At 47.6% G+C, this 21,277-nt stretch overlaps 2 protein-coding genes across 2 annotated transcripts; one reads left to right on the top strand and one right to left on the bottom strand.

Moving 5' to 3' along the window:
* Nucleotides 1-204: 204 nt before the first annotated feature.
* Nucleotides 205-4,302, bottom strand: LOC142474549 (pentraxin fusion protein-like). Its single transcript, XM_075580875.1, has 3 exons — nucleotides 4,230-4,302; nucleotides 1,291-1,567; nucleotides 205-370 (listed from the first exon to the last, which is right to left on the bottom strand). The coding sequence occupies exons 1-3, from the start codon at nucleotides 4,300-4,302 to the stop codon at nucleotides 205-207; spliced, it is 516 nt and encodes a 171-aa protein (XP_075436990.1).
* Nucleotides 4,303-10,886: 6,584 nt separating this feature from the next.
* Nucleotides 10,887-17,952, top strand: LOC142474533 (pentraxin fusion protein-like). Its single transcript, XM_075580874.1, has 3 exons — nucleotides 10,887-10,920; nucleotides 12,711-12,984; nucleotides 17,592-17,952. The coding sequence occupies exons 1-3, from the start codon at nucleotides 10,887-10,889 to the stop codon at nucleotides 17,755-17,757; spliced, it is 474 nt and encodes a 157-aa protein (XP_075436989.1). The 3' UTR covers nucleotides 17,758-17,952.
* Nucleotides 17,953-21,277: the final 3,325 nt, after the last annotated feature.

The following is a 21,277-nucleotide window of genomic DNA, read 5'->3' as shown; positions in this document are numbered from 1 at the left end:
TTGTGGCGATTCTCAGGTGAAAGCGGAAAGATAATGAATACAGAGGATGCAGTCATGGGAGCGTCTCGAGAAATAGTTTGCATCAGGAACAAAAAAAAAGGAATTCCTGGCATCCATGCTAACATCCGGAGCACGGCAGTTCTGGAATATTCCAGGCCAATGTCAGACCAGACATCACTTTACACACAAGGTCTCGGGGAGGCGCTACTTGCAGTCAGATTTGTCCTGGACGGGAATTCCGTACACCTCCACCTCACACAGCGTCAGGTGCTCGCTGCGTCCTGGGATGTCAATGCTGACATAACGTCCCTCCATCCGGTTGCAGCCGACGGTTACGGAGGGAGAGGAGACGTCGTGGATCGCGTCACATCTGTGGATTACAGAGACAGGAGAGAAGAAGATCTGAGAAGCACGGTCTTGTGAAGCAGCTGCACACCACACACACACACATTAGTGGGGGGGGAGGTTTAAATCATTAAACGGTGATAGCGCCGGCCGGGGCAATACTGCAGTTTCATGAATAAACTCCTTATTTGATGCAGCCCAGGGCTACTCAATTAGACTCTGCTCTACATACTGATCAAGTCTATTTTCCTGGACTCCAAATAAAGATTCCACTCCCCCACTGCAATTCCAAACTGGACTGGGGAGATTGAGAGGCCGTTGTGCACAATTATCCAGATCCAAGCTAACAAAAACAGAGTCATAACCTCATGGTTCATTTTGAGCTGGTCTACTTTCCTTTTGCAGAGTTTACCTGTTTATTATTTCCCTGGCACCAGCTGTTACCATGGCCAATGTGTGAACGGCAGTGGACATTTTAACCTCCCAGTGCAGGTTTCTAACAGAGGGACATTTAAATCCTGTGGAGAAACCAGGAGCCAACACTGGGAAATTCCAAACTCCCTGGATAATAACCAGAGTGGAATATAACACTGTTCAGCTAGGGAGACCCTCTCCAGTTACAGTACTGGAAGAGTTGACTTCTAAAAAAATAACAGTAGATGTGGTAGTTGTAAGCTAGTTACTAAACCGTATATATTGGAGTGCAATAGATGTAACATGATGCTGCGGGGTCACGTGACATTGCTGCGTCATTTCACACCAAGGGGGAGAGGAAGAGCACCCCTGGTATAAGGGAACCAAAATATATATTTTCCTTTTAATCTACGGATGTTAGAAGTAGATGTGAGGATTTGGGAGGTCTTCGATGCACACAAAACTACACGTCTCCAGAATTCTGCCCTCCAATAAGAAAATGTACACATAGTCAAACATCACTATACTCACACAGAGTTCTTCTTATAGTTTTTAGAGTTCCCGATGCGGATCAGCGCTCCTTCCAGACGCTCGTTGCAGCAGTCCTGTCTGTTCACCACGTTCACTGTGCTTATTTTGTAGCTTTCCTTCAGGTCCACCATCCACCAGGCAGGACTGTCATACCCGGTGTGAGTGCAGGAGCCATCCCCGTAAGCGGCAGCTCTGTTACCATCCACGGCACGTTTGGGATTCCCGCCTGCGTACACCGAGCTCTGACAGACGTGAGCGTCCCGGGCTACGTTCTCCCCTGAAAAACACACAAAGGAGAAAGGTTATATCCAAATGGAAGAATACCAGGTCTTCCCTCATTTATTACTGCAGTCGAGCCACTAGGCTGTCGCGAGAAGCTGTCAAGCCATCAGATTGCATTTAGAAACAAATTCCCCTGAGCGTTTCTCACTGCAGATTAGATGTAAGTTAGAGGCCCATGGTTATATCAGATCAGGAGGGTGGGATCTTACTGCACAATTTCCCATTTACAGCAAGGCAAAAATCAGCCGCGCACACAGCATTATGGGCCGTTTTCAATACACTAAAGAATAATTCTCCCATTCTGCAGAACGTCTCATTGTAGATCTGATGTATCCTGGCTCCTCTATCAGTATGGCCGGATTTTATTATAGACTTATTTTAAGACAAAAAAAAAAAAAAAACACACACCACACTTTTCTTTATAATTTAATGAAAACTGCCCTTAATTAAGTGTAGCACCCTTGCTAAATTATACCACTGTCCCTCATGATAGCTTGCACCAGGCTATACATGTAAAAAGTATGGCGTTATAGACAGCTCTCCAGATGTAAAGAGAAAATGGAAAATAAAGTATGTAAGGTGCAGGGGAACAAAGGGAGGGGCCGTGAGGAAAAATATTATATAAATAAATGTAAGCCTAACTGGCACATGGGGAGGAAGGTGAATGGGACAAAGGGGAAACAAAAACACGGGCGGAAATAAAAAAGGGAACGCAATAGCCAAAACAGGGCAATATAGGGAGATATGGTGGAAAAAGGGGGGCAACATTTTGGGGGGTGGGGATCCGCCCTTTTATAGTTGAATTATGTTCTGTCCAGGATCTAAGCTATACTTCCAGGGGGAGAGGGACCCCTAAGGAGTTCCCTGTATCAGAAGATCCCATCCATCCAGAGGGAAACCAGGGAATGCACCCAAAGCAGACTGTGGCCCAAAAGGACAGCTTGCCTCTTCTGGTGTTCCCAGGCCGGGACGAGTATCATTAGTGTAGGGTCTTTGAACAAGGTGACCAAGAGACTTGTGTGGAAGGTGATGAATCCAGACCCCACACGCAATGAAAGGTGTGAGGTTCTAGTTCTATATTGCCTACATGGAACTCCTGTCTGGAGGAAGAGGGGAATGCAAGATGTGATGATTCACTGAACCTGTCCTGTTGCTGGTATGTATGCTGAAAAACCTGTTCTATGGCTGATGCTAATCTTCTGCACAGATGAATAAAGACTCCAGTTTAAAAGTTCCTGGTGCCCTTCTTTATTTTTGCAACTCGACTCCACTACAGCCAACACTATAGTAGAACAGGTCTAAACACTTTCAGGAAAGGTCAGAGACTGAGAGTTTATGTACTGTACACCCCATCTCTGGTTGCCGGGCAGGATAGAGGTGTTACAGAAGTATAATGTGTTTGGGTTGATTTTTGCTGAACTGTAAATTTAAAAAAAGTTGCACAGTAAAATCCATATATCAAACTTGAAGCTTGAACAGCTTTTCCTGAGCGCAGTTATTAATGCGCAATACCTGCAAACCCATTCAACATGAACAATTTCCCCAAACTTGGTCTCGGATGTAATTGAAGATCTAACTAGTTGTGCAGCATCAAGACATCCGTTCCCGGTATTATTTCACAAACGACCCTAGGACATGCCTAAATGGGCCCAAATATTGACCACAGACGCATTTATCAGCTACCAGATGAGCCATCACAAACTAGTGTCAGCAGGAGGCAGGGCCGGGTTGTAACTTGGCGGGGCTCGGTGCGACCACCAATGGAACCGCCATCAAGCCGGCCCTGGCAGGAGGAACCTCCCCTAGGACTAAGATTTTACAAAAATTACAACGGTTAATCCCATTGAACGTCTAATAAATTTTCTGAATGGATCTTTGGGTAAATGGAACGAGATTTGGCTTCCCTGGGAAACCTCAAAATATCTCAAAGTCTGAATCTAAAAGTAGTTTGGCCGTGGAAATTATACCCATTTCTCTATAACGAACGTGCTCTTGGACATCAAACTGGCCCTTCTATTATATTGTTCTGTATTAAAATATAACAGGAGAGGCGATTCGTCAGTAAGCCAGGCCCATTCCTCCCCCTGTCAGAACGAACACACAACGGTAGGGGGTAACCAGGCTCTCAAATAAAGGTTAAGCCTGTTTTTGGTTACCCCTGATCCATGTATAAGGGCTCAAGAGAGTTAGCTCTTGGGCCCAGTAAAAGTGTGATTCAAATGCATAACATGTAATAAAAAATATTTTATGTGTTCTTACCTTTCCGGGCACGTTAGCGAGCAGAGATTGCTAGGGGATGAGTTTCAAGGGGGGGGGGGGGGAGTTTGCAGAGGAATTGTTGTCAGAATGTGCCTATGTAGTTGGGTCTGTTCCCCTAAAAATGTAACCGGGACTCATGCCCGATTCTCAGATACGTGTAGGTCCATTGTCCCGGCAATATCGCACCTTGAAAACGCTTGCGTGACACCGCTAGGATTCCCTGCTTCAGCATAGCCCAGAAAGGTAAATGGGGCACAGGGATGAAACCTTTCTATTCTATTCCCCATACCCAGGGCGTAGGGATGTATTAACGTATATTTTATATATACATTGTAATGTACTGTATGCAATGTGCTTGGACTTTTGGAACCGGTGCCCACACAGACTGTCAGGGCTACCCGTAGGTGCCAGTAAGTCTCCTGGACATCGGAGTTCAAAGTAGTCAGAGGATGCAGGATGTGTGAAAGCCATGTGGGTAGCAGGGAAGGGCTCAAGTACCCAAGTCCAGGGCACAATGGCAGTCGTCCGGGCTGACATTTGTTTTGCCATACTTAATGGAGCCTGACACAGCAGGTGGCATTGAGATAGCCAGGGACGGAGTTGGGAAAATTGTGCATGTCCCTTGGCAATTTCATATTTCCCACTGACCCGGCTTTTCACACCGGCTTGGCTCCGATTGGCTACTGAGAAAGTTCCTATGTAACGATTGGTTGCTGAGTTTCATGAATGAAACTTAATACTATAAGAAATGTCTGAGCCAATGAGATTTGAGATTCCCAGTAATAAAGGCACGGAAGGGCTTTTCAAAGATGCTCTTGTGCGAATAGCAGAGCAACCGGCTTCGATTTCAAGCTGAAAAGCCGGCCTGATTCTAAATCCCGTTTTTAGCGCCCAAGTTCTCGAAAATGATCGTAGCAGTCGCGGCTGGGATTTGATGCCAATTTCGGTTCCACAAAATCGGTGGTAGCTCCCGGTCAAGAAAAGTCCAAGTTCTCAGAAGAGAAGAGAGCGGTGGCATGTGGAACTTCACGCCGATTTGGGAACCAGGAGATTCCGGGCTAAGTCCCAGTCAGGGTAAAACACTTTTGAGCTCCCTGCACCTAGGAAAGTCTAGTTTTCAATCCCCAGACCGTGTGTTTTTTCCTCTGTATTTTGCGTATCACTGTGTGTAAGCAAATTTGTGCGAATAAATTACAATTTATTTCATTACCTTGTTTTGCTCAATGCATGATCTTGGTAAAAAAGGTTAACTGCCTGGTCTCCTGTGACAGGGCTACTGGATATGGATACTAAATATACTTACCATGTGGTGGCGGAATGCAGGTAGCAATAACCAGAATAATTCCAGAGGCCCAAATTACAGCCAGGAGCCACAATAATGCCATGGTAATTGTGGTAAAGGGAAGCTGTAATCAGGGAGGGAACAAGAAAAGTTTCTCTTACTTTTAGAGTCACATGGAGCTTAGAAAATAAAGTGAACATAAGTCCCCTTAACATATAGGAGTTTAAGTTATTTCCGTAGTTTTAAATGATCCCCCAAACAGCTGTGCTCACATGTATTCTTAAGCACAGTCTCACCATGGTTAGTATGAGGTTCTGTAAGTGTAACGGGTTTTCCCCCCCCCAATCGCAGATTATACTGTGTGGCTGCAGGAACATACAATGTTACTCGGGTATGGTGCGTTACCTGTTGGCTCACAGGAGGGCTGAGCTTCCGCCACGGGGAACCTGGGGCAATTATACTATCGGTGCAGCGCCTCCACCTGCGATGGCTCCCACCAAAGGGGGAGTGGTTCCTCGCAGGACAATCACAATAATCACACAGACAGTGCGTTATAACTAAGGACTTTACTACATGCAAGAATAACACATCACATGCATAATAACCTGTGTCCCTCTCACGAGGAGACACTAGCCGTGACGTCTCGCAGGACGATTCCCCAACACCAGGTGATCCCACCCAGCGTCCAAAGAACCCCACCCAATGTCCCGTACTCTTACAGAGAGTCAATGGGTGACTGCGCAGACATTAATTACGCTAAGGGCCCGGTGGTGCACTTATGACTGTAGGTACCTGCCGAGCACTCCGGTGCTCGGGTCAGCAACACTTCACAAAGGATCAGTCGTGCGATAACTCCTTCTGATCCTCCAACCGAACTCCTGGCATGCGGACCGCCAGGACGGTCCCACTCTGGAATAGTCTCTGTGGACCCCAACGTGGGTCCGAACCGCTTCACAGGAACCGCAGCATCCGCTGAGTCCCTAACTAACACTTGGCACTAACGTGACAGGAACCCTAACCTAGGGCCTGTCCCTGTAGTACCACAACTGGGGGTGAGAACCTATCTGGGACCTAAGGGGTTAATAGCCTGCCTCGCTCCCCTAACTGTTCCCTGTTCTACTCTACCCCTGCAACTAACCTTCGCAGTCCTGACTAACTACTTCTAGTCATTCCAGCACTTGCAGTAACACGCTGCAACCTACTGGATGTGTACAGCAACTCGCTGCATACTAACACTATGCCTTCTTGTCAGGCCTCACAGCACTGCCAGCCGTGACCCTGACAAGACAGCACACTACGCACTAAGGGCAGCGTCCCTATCTTGGACCTCCCTGCGCGCTTACCCACTAACCTGGTGGGGAGTTGTGGCCTACCTGGGGTGTGGGTACCTATCTGGGGGCAGGAGCTGCACGCGCTCCCCGCACCCTTCCTTCCCTCACAGCTGCCTCGCTCCAACTCACTTATTGACAACTATCATCGCCTCACTCAGCCTGCTTGTCCCTATCTTCCCTTCTGTTCCCCAGTGCCAACTAAGGTAAGTGACAGGGTCCCTATCCTGAGGGCTGTCCCTGGCAACACTCACTCTACTGGGGGACTCAGGGCTATCTTGGGCCTTGGGGGTTGCTGGCCTAGTGCAGAGAGTCCCTGACTCCTGTACCCTACCTCCTTCCCTTGGCTGCTCCTGGCTCTGACTGACAAAAACCCTGTCTGCACACAACATTGTTGCAACTCTGCAGCATGAGAATCTGCCAGCTCTATTGGCTTCAATGCTGAATGTGACCAGGGTGAAAGTGCATTCCCTAGAGGCTGCTGGGAATTGTAGTTCTTGGTACAGCTCTTTTCTATGGGGACCGAGTGCGTGATCTTTACTGCGCATGGGTGAAGCTCGCCATCCCTTTCCCCCACTGCCACAGGGGTAAGACAGGGGCAAAGGAAGATCAGGGGAACCGGGGGTGACCCCCTTACATAAGGAATGTTTAACACCTACAGACAGGAGCAGTTAACCCCCACGCTAAGAGAGCAATTAATGCACTGAAGGACTGACCAAAAGCCAATTAGGGATTATTACCTGAAAATCAATGCCCCAAATAAAATTTAGAAGGTGGACAAGAAAACACTGCTACAGGAACCAACACGGCACCAATCTCCTGCCCGTCCCAGGAGATCCATGCAGGAACATGTTTCAGTTTGGGATGATTGTTAGTCAGAAACAGCATACAGAGTCTTCCCAGGTAAACCTCACAGTCTGCTAGTATCAGGGACCCCACACATTGCATGCCACCTATTGTTCAGCCACAGGATTAAGGTCTTTGGAGGAAGGACTTCTGTTCACCTCAAAATCCCCTCCCCCCTCCCCCCCGCCCCAAAAAGAAATCTGTCCGGCATCTCTTAAGTATCTGGAGCCGAGTGTGACCCCAATACCTTCATATCTCACAACAAAACGCAAGTCTGGCATCAGGACCGTTCCTTCCACTATGGCATGGATACTGTATATATTCTGTAATAAACTTCCTCACTAGGAGGGTCTGTCACTATAATCCCCTCCCCACCCCCTAACGCACTGCAAGGTAGGAACAGAGGGGAATTACAGTGAAGTCACTTAGCCATGTAACACCATCTCTACCTTCTAATCAGTTGTTGCAGAGGTAACCCATTCATTGCCAGATTGGCAAATGCATTGCAAGCCAACCTCCAAGGGAGCATAATGGTTAACAATTTGCTTAACTCCTTCAGTGCTGGATACTATGTCAGTAACACATTGGGGAGGTGGGAATACCTACCCAAGACCAGTTTTACATACCCCAGCCCAGAAGCCAAAGATAATCCCATTAGCCAATATCAATAGTCTAAAAGGCAGCAGCCAAACGCAGATCACACTGACCTGGGCTATGAACACATTTTTGTTTAAAGTGTCTCAACGGCAGCCATTATTAAGGCTCCCCATGAAAAATTACAATGTATCAATATTACTGCAAGTTAGAAATCTAATGGATGTTGCCACAATGAAGTAGATCAGATGAAAGAGGAGCAAGAATGTAATTTGTACAGAATAAGAGGCACCTGCAACTTCAAGAATCCAAATTTCAGAATCATTTTTGTAGGGATAAGATGAGAGGCTCCTGCTTCCCAAACTCTGTACCCACCTTTCCAAAACCCAGCAACACATACGTTCAGCGCAGACTTGTTCTTCTAAGGCTGCGGTCCCAGTACATTACTGGGACCGCAGCCTAACACACAATACTACAGCAGCCTCCTCCTCCTATGCACTGCAGCCACTGTGCCTCCAAACCACCATTTATACAGCTGTGATGGTTTCCCAGAATGCAATGCTTTCCCCCCTGCTGCTTTTAACCCTACAGGTCATTGCTAACTTTGTACTAAGGTTTTGATCAGGGGGTCTCAAACTCAGTCCCCTAGGGCCACTAACAGGCCGGCTTTTATGGCTATCCCCTGCTTCAGTACAGGTGGCTCAATCAGTTTCTCAGCCAAAGACTGCTATAGCTGTTCCTGTGCACTGTGATCCCTGATGTGACCCACTCAGCAGGTGTGTAAGGGTGCGCACTGCATTATGGGAAGTCACAGCAAATTGAATAAATGGCTGGGTTTGCTGGTATAAAACACTTCTTTGGCCATTTGAGAGGAGCTTGTGATAAGCTGCAGGTCGCTGACGTGAGTGAGGACATTACACTGAGCAGCCAGGTCTGTGTGGGAGCTTTGCTACGATGAAGCCTTGTGCGAGGTGTATGTTATAGGTGGATTTATTCTTCAATGATACCATTAACATTACATATCTGGGTTTTTATTTGTGATGTTCTGTTCATAACCAGTAAAAGTGCAAAACAAAAATCTTAAAAAAAAAAATATATATATACTGTACTCTTAACCTGCTTAATGGGTTAAATGGCTGTAATTGTGTATATTCCTCAAAAATCATAATTAATAGCAACCTCTAAAACTGATGTAAAAAAAATTTGGTTGCATTTAAGATGGCTGTTCATGAAGGTTTTTTTGTTCTTTCAATTTAGCATTTGAGGTGTAATATAGTATTACTGTAATAGTTTAATAACCAGAAAGGTAAATTGTCATGTGTCCGGTGGGTGTATATTGAAATACAGTATTGCCTGCGTGGCTCTATCAGGTTTTCCAGAGTTACAAGTCCTTCTTCCTCCTTCCCTTTTTTTTTTTAATTTTTTTTTATGAAACTAAATGCAAAGGCCTTTGTTAGAAAACCAGAACTGGCGTCGTCCTGTGCCAGTACACACACATACTCAGGATCACTGCTTTCAGTTAACCCTTAACTTCCACATCCTTCCTTTAACTGGTTTAATGACACACCCTTCCCAGATGTGTTTCAGTGACGCGGAAAAGTGGAAGTGGTTATTTTTGGGGGAATTTATGTCTGTGCATTGAATAATAAGTGTAGCCCCTTTTCCCCCTCCCAATCGCAGATTGGGCCCCCTAAGGTGTTCTGGGGTCTGGCTAGGTATCGCTATGTGGTGCATACCTGCTGGCAACAGGAGGGCCTGAGTCTCCCGCGATGACATGGGGGATAACAGGAACAGGTTACTGGGGTAGGTGCCTTTGTTCTGGTTCAATGGTGCAGCGCCTCCATCTATAGTAAGCCCAAGGAATGCGGGGTGGAATCCTTACCACAGAGTTTCCCACACGGGGAGGAGAGATTCCAGTCTCACACAGGGTTTGTATTTTTAAAAGCAGCAGTCTTTATTCTCCAGGGCAGCAGCCGACAGGTACAGTTATGCACAGTCCACTCACTGTTCTCCCTTGTGATGGTCCTCCCTGCCACCACTCTGGACCAAAGGCATCCAGAGTGGGGCTAACTCTTCCCTCACCCCCAAGGCAGAGTGAGAGGTACTTGGTCCACATCACTAAACTATAGTTGGATCAGCTCTACTCATGAGCTGATCACTCCTCTCCTCCTAACTCACTAACTCTATCACTTCTACTTTGTGACACACACACACGCCGCCCCTGCTTCTCTTGATTGGACACAGGGTCACGTGACCTACCTTCACTTACACAACCCAGTGTCATAAGCGGGGAAAACCCATGTCAACTCCTGGCAATCTGCCCTTAGCAGAGTTTACACACAGGAGGAGGATAGAACTATAGCCCCATTTCTTACCAGGGCTACATAAGCACTTTCTGGCATGAAGAAAAGTGCAGATATTACAATTGGATATGGCTTGTTATAACGAAATACTGCTGTATACCTGGGCTTATTAAAAAGGGACATTAACAAAAGGTTCAATGGTTGCCTTTTAAATGCTATTCTCCTTGGATTATACGGGTGGGGGGAGGAGGGGGAGCAAATGCTCTTTTTATAAATACTGGCATCGACGCATCACTTCCTTTTCCGGTACGACACAAAAAGGTAACACAAGGGAACTAAAATCAGTGCACCGGTAAACGTCAAATTGAAATGTGTGTTTTTTTTTTCCCATTAACTTCGTTAAAGTGGAGTTAAGATTTGAAAGCAAACCCTTCAAAAGTCTGGACACTTTGAAGTTAAAATAAACAGGTTTTTACAATACAATAAACACCAGAATCCCTAATTGTACCAATCCTTTTTTTAAAGGCAACTTCTGTCTTTAAAAGGCTGTGTCCTCACTTTTGTTGGATTTCCATATAGTGGGAAGTAAATGGATTTCCCCTCCCCCCCTCCATGAAGGACCCTGATATCCCGTTCCATTTAACCCCAGCTCCAATGCAGCTTCTTTTCTTCCTTGGTGTGATCGGCATGTGTGTGGGAATAATGGCAGATCCTTCCTGTTCTCCAGGTCCGGACGGTAAGGACTACTTCTTGGCTCACCCTAACCATGTTGTATTTGAAAGGAGCACTCGCATGTATCCAGGTAGTCGCCTGCAAACGGGGCTCAGCCTGCCACAGCGAGCGGCACATACAATCAGGAACATTATTAATAGCTGGCACACAGTGGCACTCCAAAGGAGTTGGTAACAAATTGAAGCATTTATTAAGTAATCAGATTAACATTTCGTCCCTATCAGGAATTCTTGACAAAGGCCCTAAGAGTGACCCAAATGTTAATCTGATTACCTAATACATTTTTCACCAACTCCCCTGGAGTGCCGGCTATTAAGTTTTCCTCTCCATAACCATGGCTGTGTCTTCCCACACCTTCTTTCAATGGCAGAAGTGTAGTGGATGTTGTAACATACCTTGTTGGTCATATGACTACCAGTTATAATGGTAAATACCACAATGGACAAAAAACGTATTAAATTCCCTATGCACGCACAATAACCCAAAGATCACAAATAGAGAGCGGACTCCTAAATCCAGATCAACATATAAAGACTTGTGGTGCACCTGTCATGTAACAGGATTGAATCAGGATCTAGCTACAACTCCCAGAATGCTCCAAAAGAAGCCGGTTGGCACAGACACCAACACAGGATAGGCTGGTGTGTAGTTAGGAATCACATATTAACAATGGGTTTCAATGTATTATAGCAGCAATCCTCCAGTTTATTTATAATATACTGTACTATATTTGTTTTATGGTAACTCAACTGGGGGGCCCTTATAGATCATTGGACCCCATATATCTTGGGAACAAGAGATTTACGCCCTCCCCCTCCTTCCCCCTTCTAAAGTACTTTGCTTGATAACATAGCAGCTTCTATACATCTATTGGGCCCCTCTGTGTGTATGTTGGGCAACAAAGTTTTTAGGCTTAATCGAGCCACTAAGGCCATCTTGGGGCTCCTCCCAGAAAGGAAGAAGTCATGGGTAGACTGAGTGACTTACACTGGTGTTTGAGGGAATCACCTCTAGGATGCATCAGGAACAACAAAGGTGGCATTAAGGGGACCATTATGAATTATTAGGGGATCTGAATGTAGCAGACTGCCATTTTATACTGAACAGAATTATTTTGCCTTCTCTGGAGAGTCTACGTCTCCTCCCCTAACACCCTATAAGGTAGTGCCCCGGTTGGGACTGATCCTGATACCACAGTATCCTTCTCGTGGCTGTTCTTTAAAGACTATTTGGCACTCTTTCCTGGGGGTTTCTCTGCCAATGTCAGTCTGTAATAAAGCCAACCTGCCTAGTTACCACCCTCCCCCGACCTTCCTAATATTGGCTGTCCACTGGCTGCTGACCACATCCTAAATTGGTCATAGGAAAATTGCTGTTTTTTTATTTTTTTTCCTGATAGTGGTTATTTGATCTCTTTGGGGGTCCCTTACATCGACAAATCAGCCATCTACACATGTACAGTAAAGGGGTTGTTCATATACAATGCTGTTATAGCCTAGTTAAGTTGCCATTCTTCCCCCTCACATTGACGACCTCGCCTTCCACTCCGTAACGGTTCAGTAGCCAAAACAAATTAGTTGACGGTCCATGACCAAACGCCATTACATTTTAATAGGACAAATCAGACTTTACTGCCGGAGTGATCAGTGGGGAAATGAAACCTGAACCAGGGAATACATGGAAACAATTTAAAAAGAAAATGGGCATGATTCTCCCCACTCCCCTAATTTTGGAGCCAGATGCCCTGAATGTGTCACACTCTGAAAGCTGTAATGGACCCTTTCTCTCTTTCAGATGAAAACATAGCAAGGAACGGAGATGTGTATCCAAGCTCAGAAAACCTAGAAGGAGCGGCCAGGAAAGTGATTGATGGGAATAAAGACACTGACTACAGAAGTGGCTCGTGCTTCGAAACGTCCTATGAGAAACCTGCCTGGTGGGTCCTGGACCTAAAGGAAAGCTACAAAATTGACACAATTATTGTGGTGAACAGAGGAGACTGTTGTGCGGAGCGTTTGATGGGAGCAGAGGTCCGTGTAGCAGAGTCTCTGCTGAGCACGAGTACAAGGTGAGTCTCCGTAAAGATAATGGGAAGAGGGGTATAGAGTATATAGTATAGAGTACAGATGTAGCCACCAGTATTAGAACTTAAATAATAAATAATTATAAAAAGTTATACAACCAGTATCACGGATTTCGCCCTTCTGTATAGATGCTCCACATGAGGTGGGTAAACATGTAAGGGAAAAAAATCAAATCATAGCATAATACTGTTAAACATACATACAAACATACAACATTAGACAAACGCTGAGAACAACAGGTGACAAATTACAAAAACATTTAATATGGTATATCATTAATAAGCATTAAAAATACATTAAAAAACATATATAAGGTTCTAGCAAGATGCGCCAACTCAGGTGGGGGTACCTGCTTATCAAAAGCAAGAAGGTATCGGGCGATGGATATTTCAAGAGTATCCCCTCTTATGGAAAGCTGCTGCCGTAGTAGACTCCTGGGCTCAGACGTGTTGTCTCCTGTGTGGTGAATACAGGTTCCTCCAGCCCGCGGCGTCCGCCTCTGTCCGCAGTTGGCACGTGGTGATGGCTGTGGGATGGCAGCTGCAGGTACTTCCTGTCTGACCGCGCCAAACGGAGCAATTTCAAATGCAGAGGATTCGTGCACCAGAAAACGGCAGCCCGCGGATAGCAGCTAACGACTCCAAGGGGGACAGCAATCACACCTGAGTGGGAAGGACCTCACGGAACCACCCTACGCGTTTCGAAAGTCTTGCTTTCTTCCTCAGGGGTAAACGTAATAAAAAAGTAGTCCCGGTGTGTCCCGGTATATGTAGTCCCAATTTAAAGATACAGTGCACCATTGTGAGCTTAGTCATGCGCAGATAGATGCGCTGGGACACTCAGCGTCACAGACATGAATACATAACAAAAAACGAATAAACAACGACAAAAAACAAAAACAATTAATTAATAATATATAGCAAATATGCTCATTTGAAATTGCTCCGCTTGGCGCGATCGGACAGGAAGTAATGTATGTTTGTATGTATGTTTAACAGTATTATGCTATGATTTGATTTTTTTCCCTTACATGTTTACCCACCTCATGTGGAGCATCTATACAGAAGGGCGAAATCCGTGATACTGGTTGTATAACTTTTTATAATTATTTATTATTTTATTTCTAATATATTGTTTAATACAGCGGTGCGCAAAGTGGGGGGCGCGACCCCCAGGGGGGGCGGGAGATTGTGCTGGGGGGGGCGCGGGCAGTTGCAGAGGCCCCGCGCTCTTCCCCCAGGCATTTAAATTAAATGCCGGGGGATCGCGTGAGGCCCCTGCAACTGTTTACTTACCGAGATTCAGCCGTCTGTGTTGCGTCGCCATGGCAACGCGGCGTCAATAGACGCCGCGGCACCATGTGACCTGACGTCACACGCACACGCAGCGTCATCTGACGCGCCTGAAGGAAGGCAGGGGGGCGCGAGAGCCGGGGGCAGAGAGACAGGGGGGCGCAGCACAAAAAGTTTGCGCTCCCCTGGTTTAATAGACTACAGTGCAGAGCGCCACAGATATAACTTTTTTTCCATTCCGTTACCTGACTAGGGGTCAGGGTTATATCATAGGCTGCTTGCCTACTGTGGGATATAGCGCTACCTATTTGTTTTCCACCAGTATTAGAACGCTTACCTGGAAATTCTGGGAGAGTGTCACAGTAAATGCTTCAACATTGCCATGAGATTTTTAATGGCCCATCGGATTAACACAGCAGGGGTCCCTACAGTTCAGTTTAAATGGGACTGCAGGGACCTTCCCGCTGTGTTTATCCGATGGGCCATTAAGAATCTTACAGAAATGTTGAGGCATTTACTGTGAGAATTTCCCAGGAACGTGTTCTAATACTGGTGGCTGCATCTGTATGTCGATAGAAATACTCCTTGGTGTAAGGCTCTTGGATCTTTGTTCCATTGATTCAGCAAATTCTTCTGGAGTGGCCTTATGTGGAGTCTAGCCCACTCTACTGTACAACGCTTGGCGTTGAATTGAATTTCCCCAGCAAGGTCATGCAGTCTTTTGGCCGAGACCTGACCTTTACCTTCTTGGCTTTGTGGCTTGTACTGTATTGTCAATTGCTTCATTCTGCTTTGGGTTAGACAGACCCTTGTTCCATTTGGAATATGAGATGGAATTAAGTAACTCTATGGGAGTTTATTATCCAGAAGTGCCACTGCAGGAACACAATCACTTTCTGCATACTGTATGCTGTATCAGAATATCTTTGCTGAGATTTTATCGGCTGCCCGTTTAGATGAGGCTAGATCTGAATTTGGTGACTAAAGTAGCCGGCACCTTGATGAAGATTCTGGGAGACATCGCCAAGCCCAATGGAACGCGGTAGATTGTTAATGCCTTCCGTTTACGGCAAACCTCAGATATTTTTGATGTTCTTGCCCACCTGGTATGCCTCCTTTTTTAATCCATTGAAAATAACTAGTCCTTGGGCTTGACTACTTGACTTACGTTGTTCAAGGCTGTTGCTTCTGAGAGGAAATTTGAATTTCAGGCTCTCCGACACTGATTCTGCCAAGGCTCTTGTACACATTTCAGTTGTCCTTTTATGGGTTGTGCCCATACAGTAGCAAATTGAGGTACTGTAGTTTTTCTCCGACGGCATACTGCACGGCTCCCCTCATTTAACACAAAACTGCACCACCTGTGCTGAAGTGGGTTTATCCTGAGAACCTTAACTGTTGGTGGCCTTTGAGGACTGGATTTGGCCACCTCTGCTTTGGCAGAAGACAGTGACTGGGGAGAAAGGTGATCTCTTCGTGGAACACTCCTTCCATAGTATGCCCATGTTGCCTTTTTTTTTTTCTCCAAATAGACCAACTCTCTGGATTTTCTCAAGTAGGGTCTATTGTCCAAACTTCCATAGCCATTATTGATTGGCTGCAAACAATCATAATCAATGGCTATCATACATTTTTAATGTTGTATTTACATCTTTCTTCTTGCATAAAGATGAACAGAGATGGTTCTCTGCTACCATCTTTTCATGTAATTCACTGACAGCGGATCTGGACATCAATTTGGACTTCATTTAATTACGTGAGTCCTTCAATATTCTTCAATCAAGCTTTAAAAGGTTTTTCGACCCTTTAATTAACACACCATCAATTTTCTGGACACAGGATTGTGTTTGTCTCCACTATTGCAAGTGGGAGTTATTGCCGTTAGGTGTGTTATGGGACATTTAACAGCTTTATTGTATATACTTGTGTAGCGCACTTTCCTGCCCCCCTAGATGTGTAGCTACGGTGTGTAGGGTGCAATACCTGGTGGCTCAAAGGCCCGAGCCTTCGCTGCTGGGAGCCTGGGGTGTATCCTGGAACAGTGCTCGGTAGCGCCTCCACCTGTACGGGATTCTATAGTGTAGAATAACCCCGTTACAGGACCCACATACAATAAACAATGGTATACTTAGAACAGTTTACTGTATGCATAATAATCAACACAAAATAGTGCCACACTAAAAGACTAGTCCTCGCAGGGCCGTAACCCCACACAGTGTCCCTCAACAGTGTCCTCAGACTCACACCCACCCAAGTGTGACAGCGCTGCCCACTAAAACTGAGGTGTAAGTTGGTGTACGTGTTGCGGTGAGGTACCTGCCGGGTGATGCCACACCTGGGCGCACAGATGCTGTCATTGGGATCCACGGATCCAGAAATGGCTCCCGCGTGGAGTGATCCACCTTTAGAATGTCTCTCACTCTGAAGCTAGATCTAGCTGCAGACCACCAGGGGCCAGGATGCCAACGTGTCCTGGCTGTGTCCCTCACGCTAATACTAAGGGCAGTGTCCCTATACTATGGGCCTGTCCCTGCAGCAACCAGAAGCTGAGGGGAGTCGGGGCCTAATTGCGGTTTTCTGGCCTAGTGCAGATGTCAGACACCTTCTCGTACCTCCTACCCTGTCCTTGTCCCAGCTCCGACTGGTGTGGTCTTCAGCGCGCAAATTGTAACTACTGTATCTGCAAGCAGGGGAATCCAGCCGCGCGATTGGCTGCTAGGCATCATATTTGTACAGCCCCATGGCTGCTGTGAAGTGTAGTTCCCCTGTGGAGCTGTTAGGTGTAATGGCTGCCTCTGTGTACCTCTGCGCATGTGCAAGGTGTAGCAAGATGGCACATAGAATGCCACTGTGCATGCACGAAACGTCACCATGCAGTGGGAGCTGCCGGTAGACTCCGGCGAGTCCACCGCCCGCTCTCTGCGCATTCGCCATGATTCGCATCCTTCCGCTGGCCACCTCGCGCCCCCCAGAGGTAAGGGGAATGAAAGGGGACCCAGGGAGACGAAAAGGGGACCCATGCGGCACTTTTTTTTTTTCTCTTAAGGTACCATGCTTTCATTCATAGTGATATTTAGTCTGTTAAGGGTTCTTTGATTATTCAAGAATTTTGTTAGACTGTGGGATAAAGAGGTCACCTTTCATTGGGTTCTCTGCATACATGATAGTGCTATAAATGTATCCTTTAACATGCAGTGCTCCTGTAGCATCATACTGTACATCACTGAGCGGTTGAAGGGTCTACACAACCCTTGAACAACTTTGCTTACAGTTTTTTTCCCATTCTTGTCACCCTCCAGATGTGGCACCATCACTGATGTCCGCTCGCCCCAGATAACGCTCTGCTGTGACGGTATGGTGGGAAGGTACATCACCATTATCATTACAGGACGCAAAGAGAATCTCACCCTATGTGAAGTGGAGGTCTATGGTGTGTCCGTCAATGACCGAACGGTGTGTGAGTAGAAGCACTTCAAACAATAGGTGGCTGGAAAGAAAATCCCGTCTATTGTAATACTGTACTTACACCAGAACTTACTCCGCGTTCCCCGTCTTTTCAGTTTACTTGGACACTTCTTTGCACCTATATTCTTTCATCCTATATTTGCTGAAACAATTTTGTTATACCGCCAATAGACTTCAAGAGCTGCCTTATGTACAACATGCAATAAATGCTGCTTACCATGGCAGGTCGGCATCTTCTAGTGTCTTTAAATGCAGTGAAGATCCCCTGAATCTGTATATTTATCATTTTCTGGGCAGAGGGGGTAAGACTTTTACTTGGGGTGACCAGTTGATTCAACAGATAAGGTAAAGGTGTGATCTGTGCCATTGGGTAGGTTTTCCATGGTATTCAATGTTAATGATTGTGCAGTGTAACATGAAGTTATGCGACAGGATTAACAATGTTATGGCTGTATAATCACAGTAAAATACAAATTCTGTAATGAAGTGCTTTAAAGTTGAAGTCATGAGATCTAATAAACTGTTTCACGATGTGTTTCCGTCTCCTCTCCCTGATTCTTAAGGAAAGAGAGATGTGTAAAATCTTCATGCAAGGTCCTGAATCGGGACTATTAGACTTTTATAACTTCATAAACATTCTGCAGAAATTCGCTAAGCTTGAAGACAAATTTTTTTAAAATTTATTTTGTAATCGCGAAGGAACAAACTGCCAAATAAAACAAATTGAGGTACAGTTTTTTTTTTAATTATTGCATCAAAGTATGTATTGGTTTTAATATAGGCCCTGATGTTGCACTACTGCACAGAAAAAGCCATATTTAAGTCACTGGGATCTTATGTTTGGCAGTGCTGAATCTGCATTATCGCACTTTATTAAATAAGCCACATTGGCTGGGAGTCGCTATTTAATAGGAGTTAATATCGCTTAAGCTAGTGTTTCCCAACAGGGAGTTCGGAAACTACTAGGGGTTCATGAGGTGTCCCCAAAAAATCTGTAAGGGCGGTTCCCAGGCAGTATACTTGGAACTGAGCCAGTGTGGGTATTTTCACTTGCTAGACCCCTAAACTGCACCTTGGCGTGGGTGGCATAGCTGTCAATTACAGTAGAAGCTTCCAGAGTTGCTCCCCACAATGTAAGAAGCGGTGATCTGGCTGGGCACTCGCCCAGGGCACAAGCCCTTGACTTATCGCCGCGCTCCGGTGCATCTTTACATGACAGTCCAGCGCACCCTTGTCAATGTCAAGGGACATTTAAAAGATTGATCAGGACTCGCATCAGCAGCAAGGGACATTGGTTGAGCAGCAATGAGGGAGCGGGCACGCAGGAGCTGTTCCACGCCGCCGCTCCGTCAATGTTTTTTTGTGGTTGAGCGCCCTTGTGAATGTCCACTGCGGCCGTTGCGTCATCTTTTTAAATGTCTCTTAACATTGACGAGTGCCCACAGGATTCAGACATTGAAAGATGGAGTTGGAGCCACCGTGGCGCAAAGTCGAGCAGTGGCGCGCTGGTGGCGGTTTTATGTTGCACTTACACTTTTTGTTTTTGCCATCCCGGCCTCCTTTCCGCATCCTGACGTCACGTTGTGACACGTTTCCAAGACAACAGGATGTCATGCGGCATCGCGTTTTCATGGTGACGCATTGCTGTGACGTAATTGCATCATTTGACGCAAGAGGATGGTCGCCAAATTTTTAGCCTACTCGAGGCGCAATAATATCTCGGTCCAGCCGTGAATGTGGTTTGCTCGCCCATCGCGGTAAGGCTTTGTGGGGCGTGACTTTGGGAGCTGCCAGTGGTAATTGACAGTTACAGCTGTACCACCCATGCTGTCTGCACACGCTGAGGTGCCATTTGGGGTCTTATTTAGTCTGTGTTTCTCCTGCTAGCTCAGGACACAAGACTGTTGTGTTGGCAATATTCTGGTGAATAGGTAATAAGATTAATTAGGGGAACGCTCATCAAATATTTTCTAGCAGGAGTACCCAATGTAAAAAAGGCCGGGAAGCCCTGCCCTAAGTGATCGGTTTTTACCAGATCTATCTATATATTTCTGAAAGCATTGTATGTATATCTCTCTGTCTGTACTGTCCCTAGCGGCAATCACATTGGTCCCTTGGCCCGCCCCGCCCGCCCCCGCACACCTCTCATTGGCCTGAGGCGGAGTGACGGGCCAAAGGTCACACACACACACACCTCCTGCCCAGGTAAGTCACACCACTGCGCTTCCCGCCTCACCTTATGGCCCCAGTAACTCAACTATTTCAGGCGAGCAACCTCGTGCCTCAGGCCGGGACCCAGGCCCACACATGCACGCGCTTCCTGCCGCCGCCTGCACGCGCCTCCGTCAGACACATCGGGGGACCAAGCGGTCGCACGGGGGGGGAGCGAGTCACGGGGAACGGGGGAGCAAGCCCCGAGCGAGTCATGGGGAGCGGGGGGGCGAGCCCTGAGGAACGGGGGATCGAAGAGCGAGCCCCGAGCCATCGGGGAACCAAGCAGGGGGAGCGGCCAGCCGCCGAGCCAGCGGGGGGAACGGACGCCCGGAGCGGGGGGGGGGCATGCAGATACATAAATTATGACAAGACATATGCCCCCTGCTCTCCACCCCCCTTTCCCACCCCCCCTACTCCCCTTTCCCCCCCCCCCCTCCGCTCCCCTTTCCCCCCCCCCTCCGCTCCTTTCCCCCCCCCCCTCCGCTCACCTTTCCCTCCCCTCCTCCGCTCACCTTTCCTCCCCTCCCTCCGCTCACCTTTCCTCCCCTCCTCGCTCACCTTTCCCCCTCCGCTCACCTTTCCCCCCCCCCCCCTGCTCACCTTTCCCCCCCCCCCCCCTCCGCTCACCTTTCCCCCCCCCCCTCTGCTCACCTTTCCCCCCCCCCCTCACCTTTCCCCCCCCCCCCCCCCCTCCGCTCACCTTTCCCTCCGCTCACCTTTCCCCCCCCCCCCTCGCTCACCTTTCCCCCCCCCCCTCCGCTCACCTTTCCCCCCCCCTCCGCTCACTCTTCCCCCCCCCCTCCGCTCACCTTTCGCCCCCCCCTCCGCTCACCTTTCCCCCCCCCCTCCGCTCACCTTCCCCCCCCCCTCCGCTCACCTTCCCCCCCCTCCGCTCACCTTTCCCCCCCCCCTCCGCTCCCCTTTCCCCCCCCCCCCTCCGCTCCCCTTTCCCCTCCGCTCCCCTTTCCCCTCCGCTCCCCTTTCCCCCCCCCCCTCCGCTCCCCTTTTTCCCCCCCCTCCGCTTTCTTTCCCCCCTTCCACCACCCCCTCCTCCCCTTCCCGCCACCCTTCGCCTTCCTGCCCGGCTTCCCGCCTCTGCCTTTCACCCGCCCTTACTCCGGCTGCCTATGCTTTTCACCCACCGCCTCACAGCCGCTGCACGCATTCAACAGACACCCGCCACATACCTGCCGCCACACACACCTGCTGCCTCCCGCCCCTACGCACCGACATCACTGACCCACCGCCTCACACCCTAGCAGGACCCCCCACTCACAGACAGCACTCACAACCCACGCGCCACCTC

The sequence above is a fragment of the Ascaphus truei genome, chromosome 2 (assembly GCF_040206685.1).
Source record: "Ascaphus truei isolate aAscTru1 chromosome 2, aAscTru1.hap1, whole genome shotgun sequence".
NCBI lineage: Eukaryota > Metazoa > Chordata > Amphibia > Anura > Ascaphidae > Ascaphus > Ascaphus truei.
Note: the sequence above shows the minus strand (reverse complement) of the source record. Positions and strands in the feature narration are given on the sequence as shown.

What these genes read in the sequence shown, in the direction of transcription:
- LOC142474549 (XM_075580875.1), bottom strand. Translation starts at nt 4,302, where the DNA reads ATGGCTTTCACACATCCTGCATCCTCTGACTACTTTGAACTCCGATGT. An exon ending in AGACTTACTGGCACCTACGG is followed by an intron (nt 1,568 to 4,229) that starts GTAGCCCTGACA and finishes TGTGTTTTTCAG; the next exon opens with GGGAGAACGTAGCCCGGGAC. An exon ending in AACTATAAGAAGAACTCTGT is followed by an intron (nt 371 to 1,290) that starts GTGAGTATAGTG and finishes TGTAATCCACAG; the next exon opens with ATGTGACGCGATCCACGACG.
- LOC142474533 (XM_075580874.1), top strand. Translation starts at nt 10,887, where the DNA reads ATGGCAGATCCTTCCTGTTCTCCAGGTCCGGACG. An exon ending in CTGTTCTCCAGGTCCGGACG is followed by an intron (nt 10,921 to 12,710) that starts GTAAGGACTACT and finishes TCTCTCTTTCAG; the next exon opens with ATGAAAACATAGCAAGGAAC. An exon ending in CTGCTGAGCACGAGTACAAG is followed by an intron (nt 12,985 to 17,591) that starts GTGAGTCTCCGT and finishes GTCACCCTCCAG; the next exon opens with ATGTGGCACCATCACTGATG.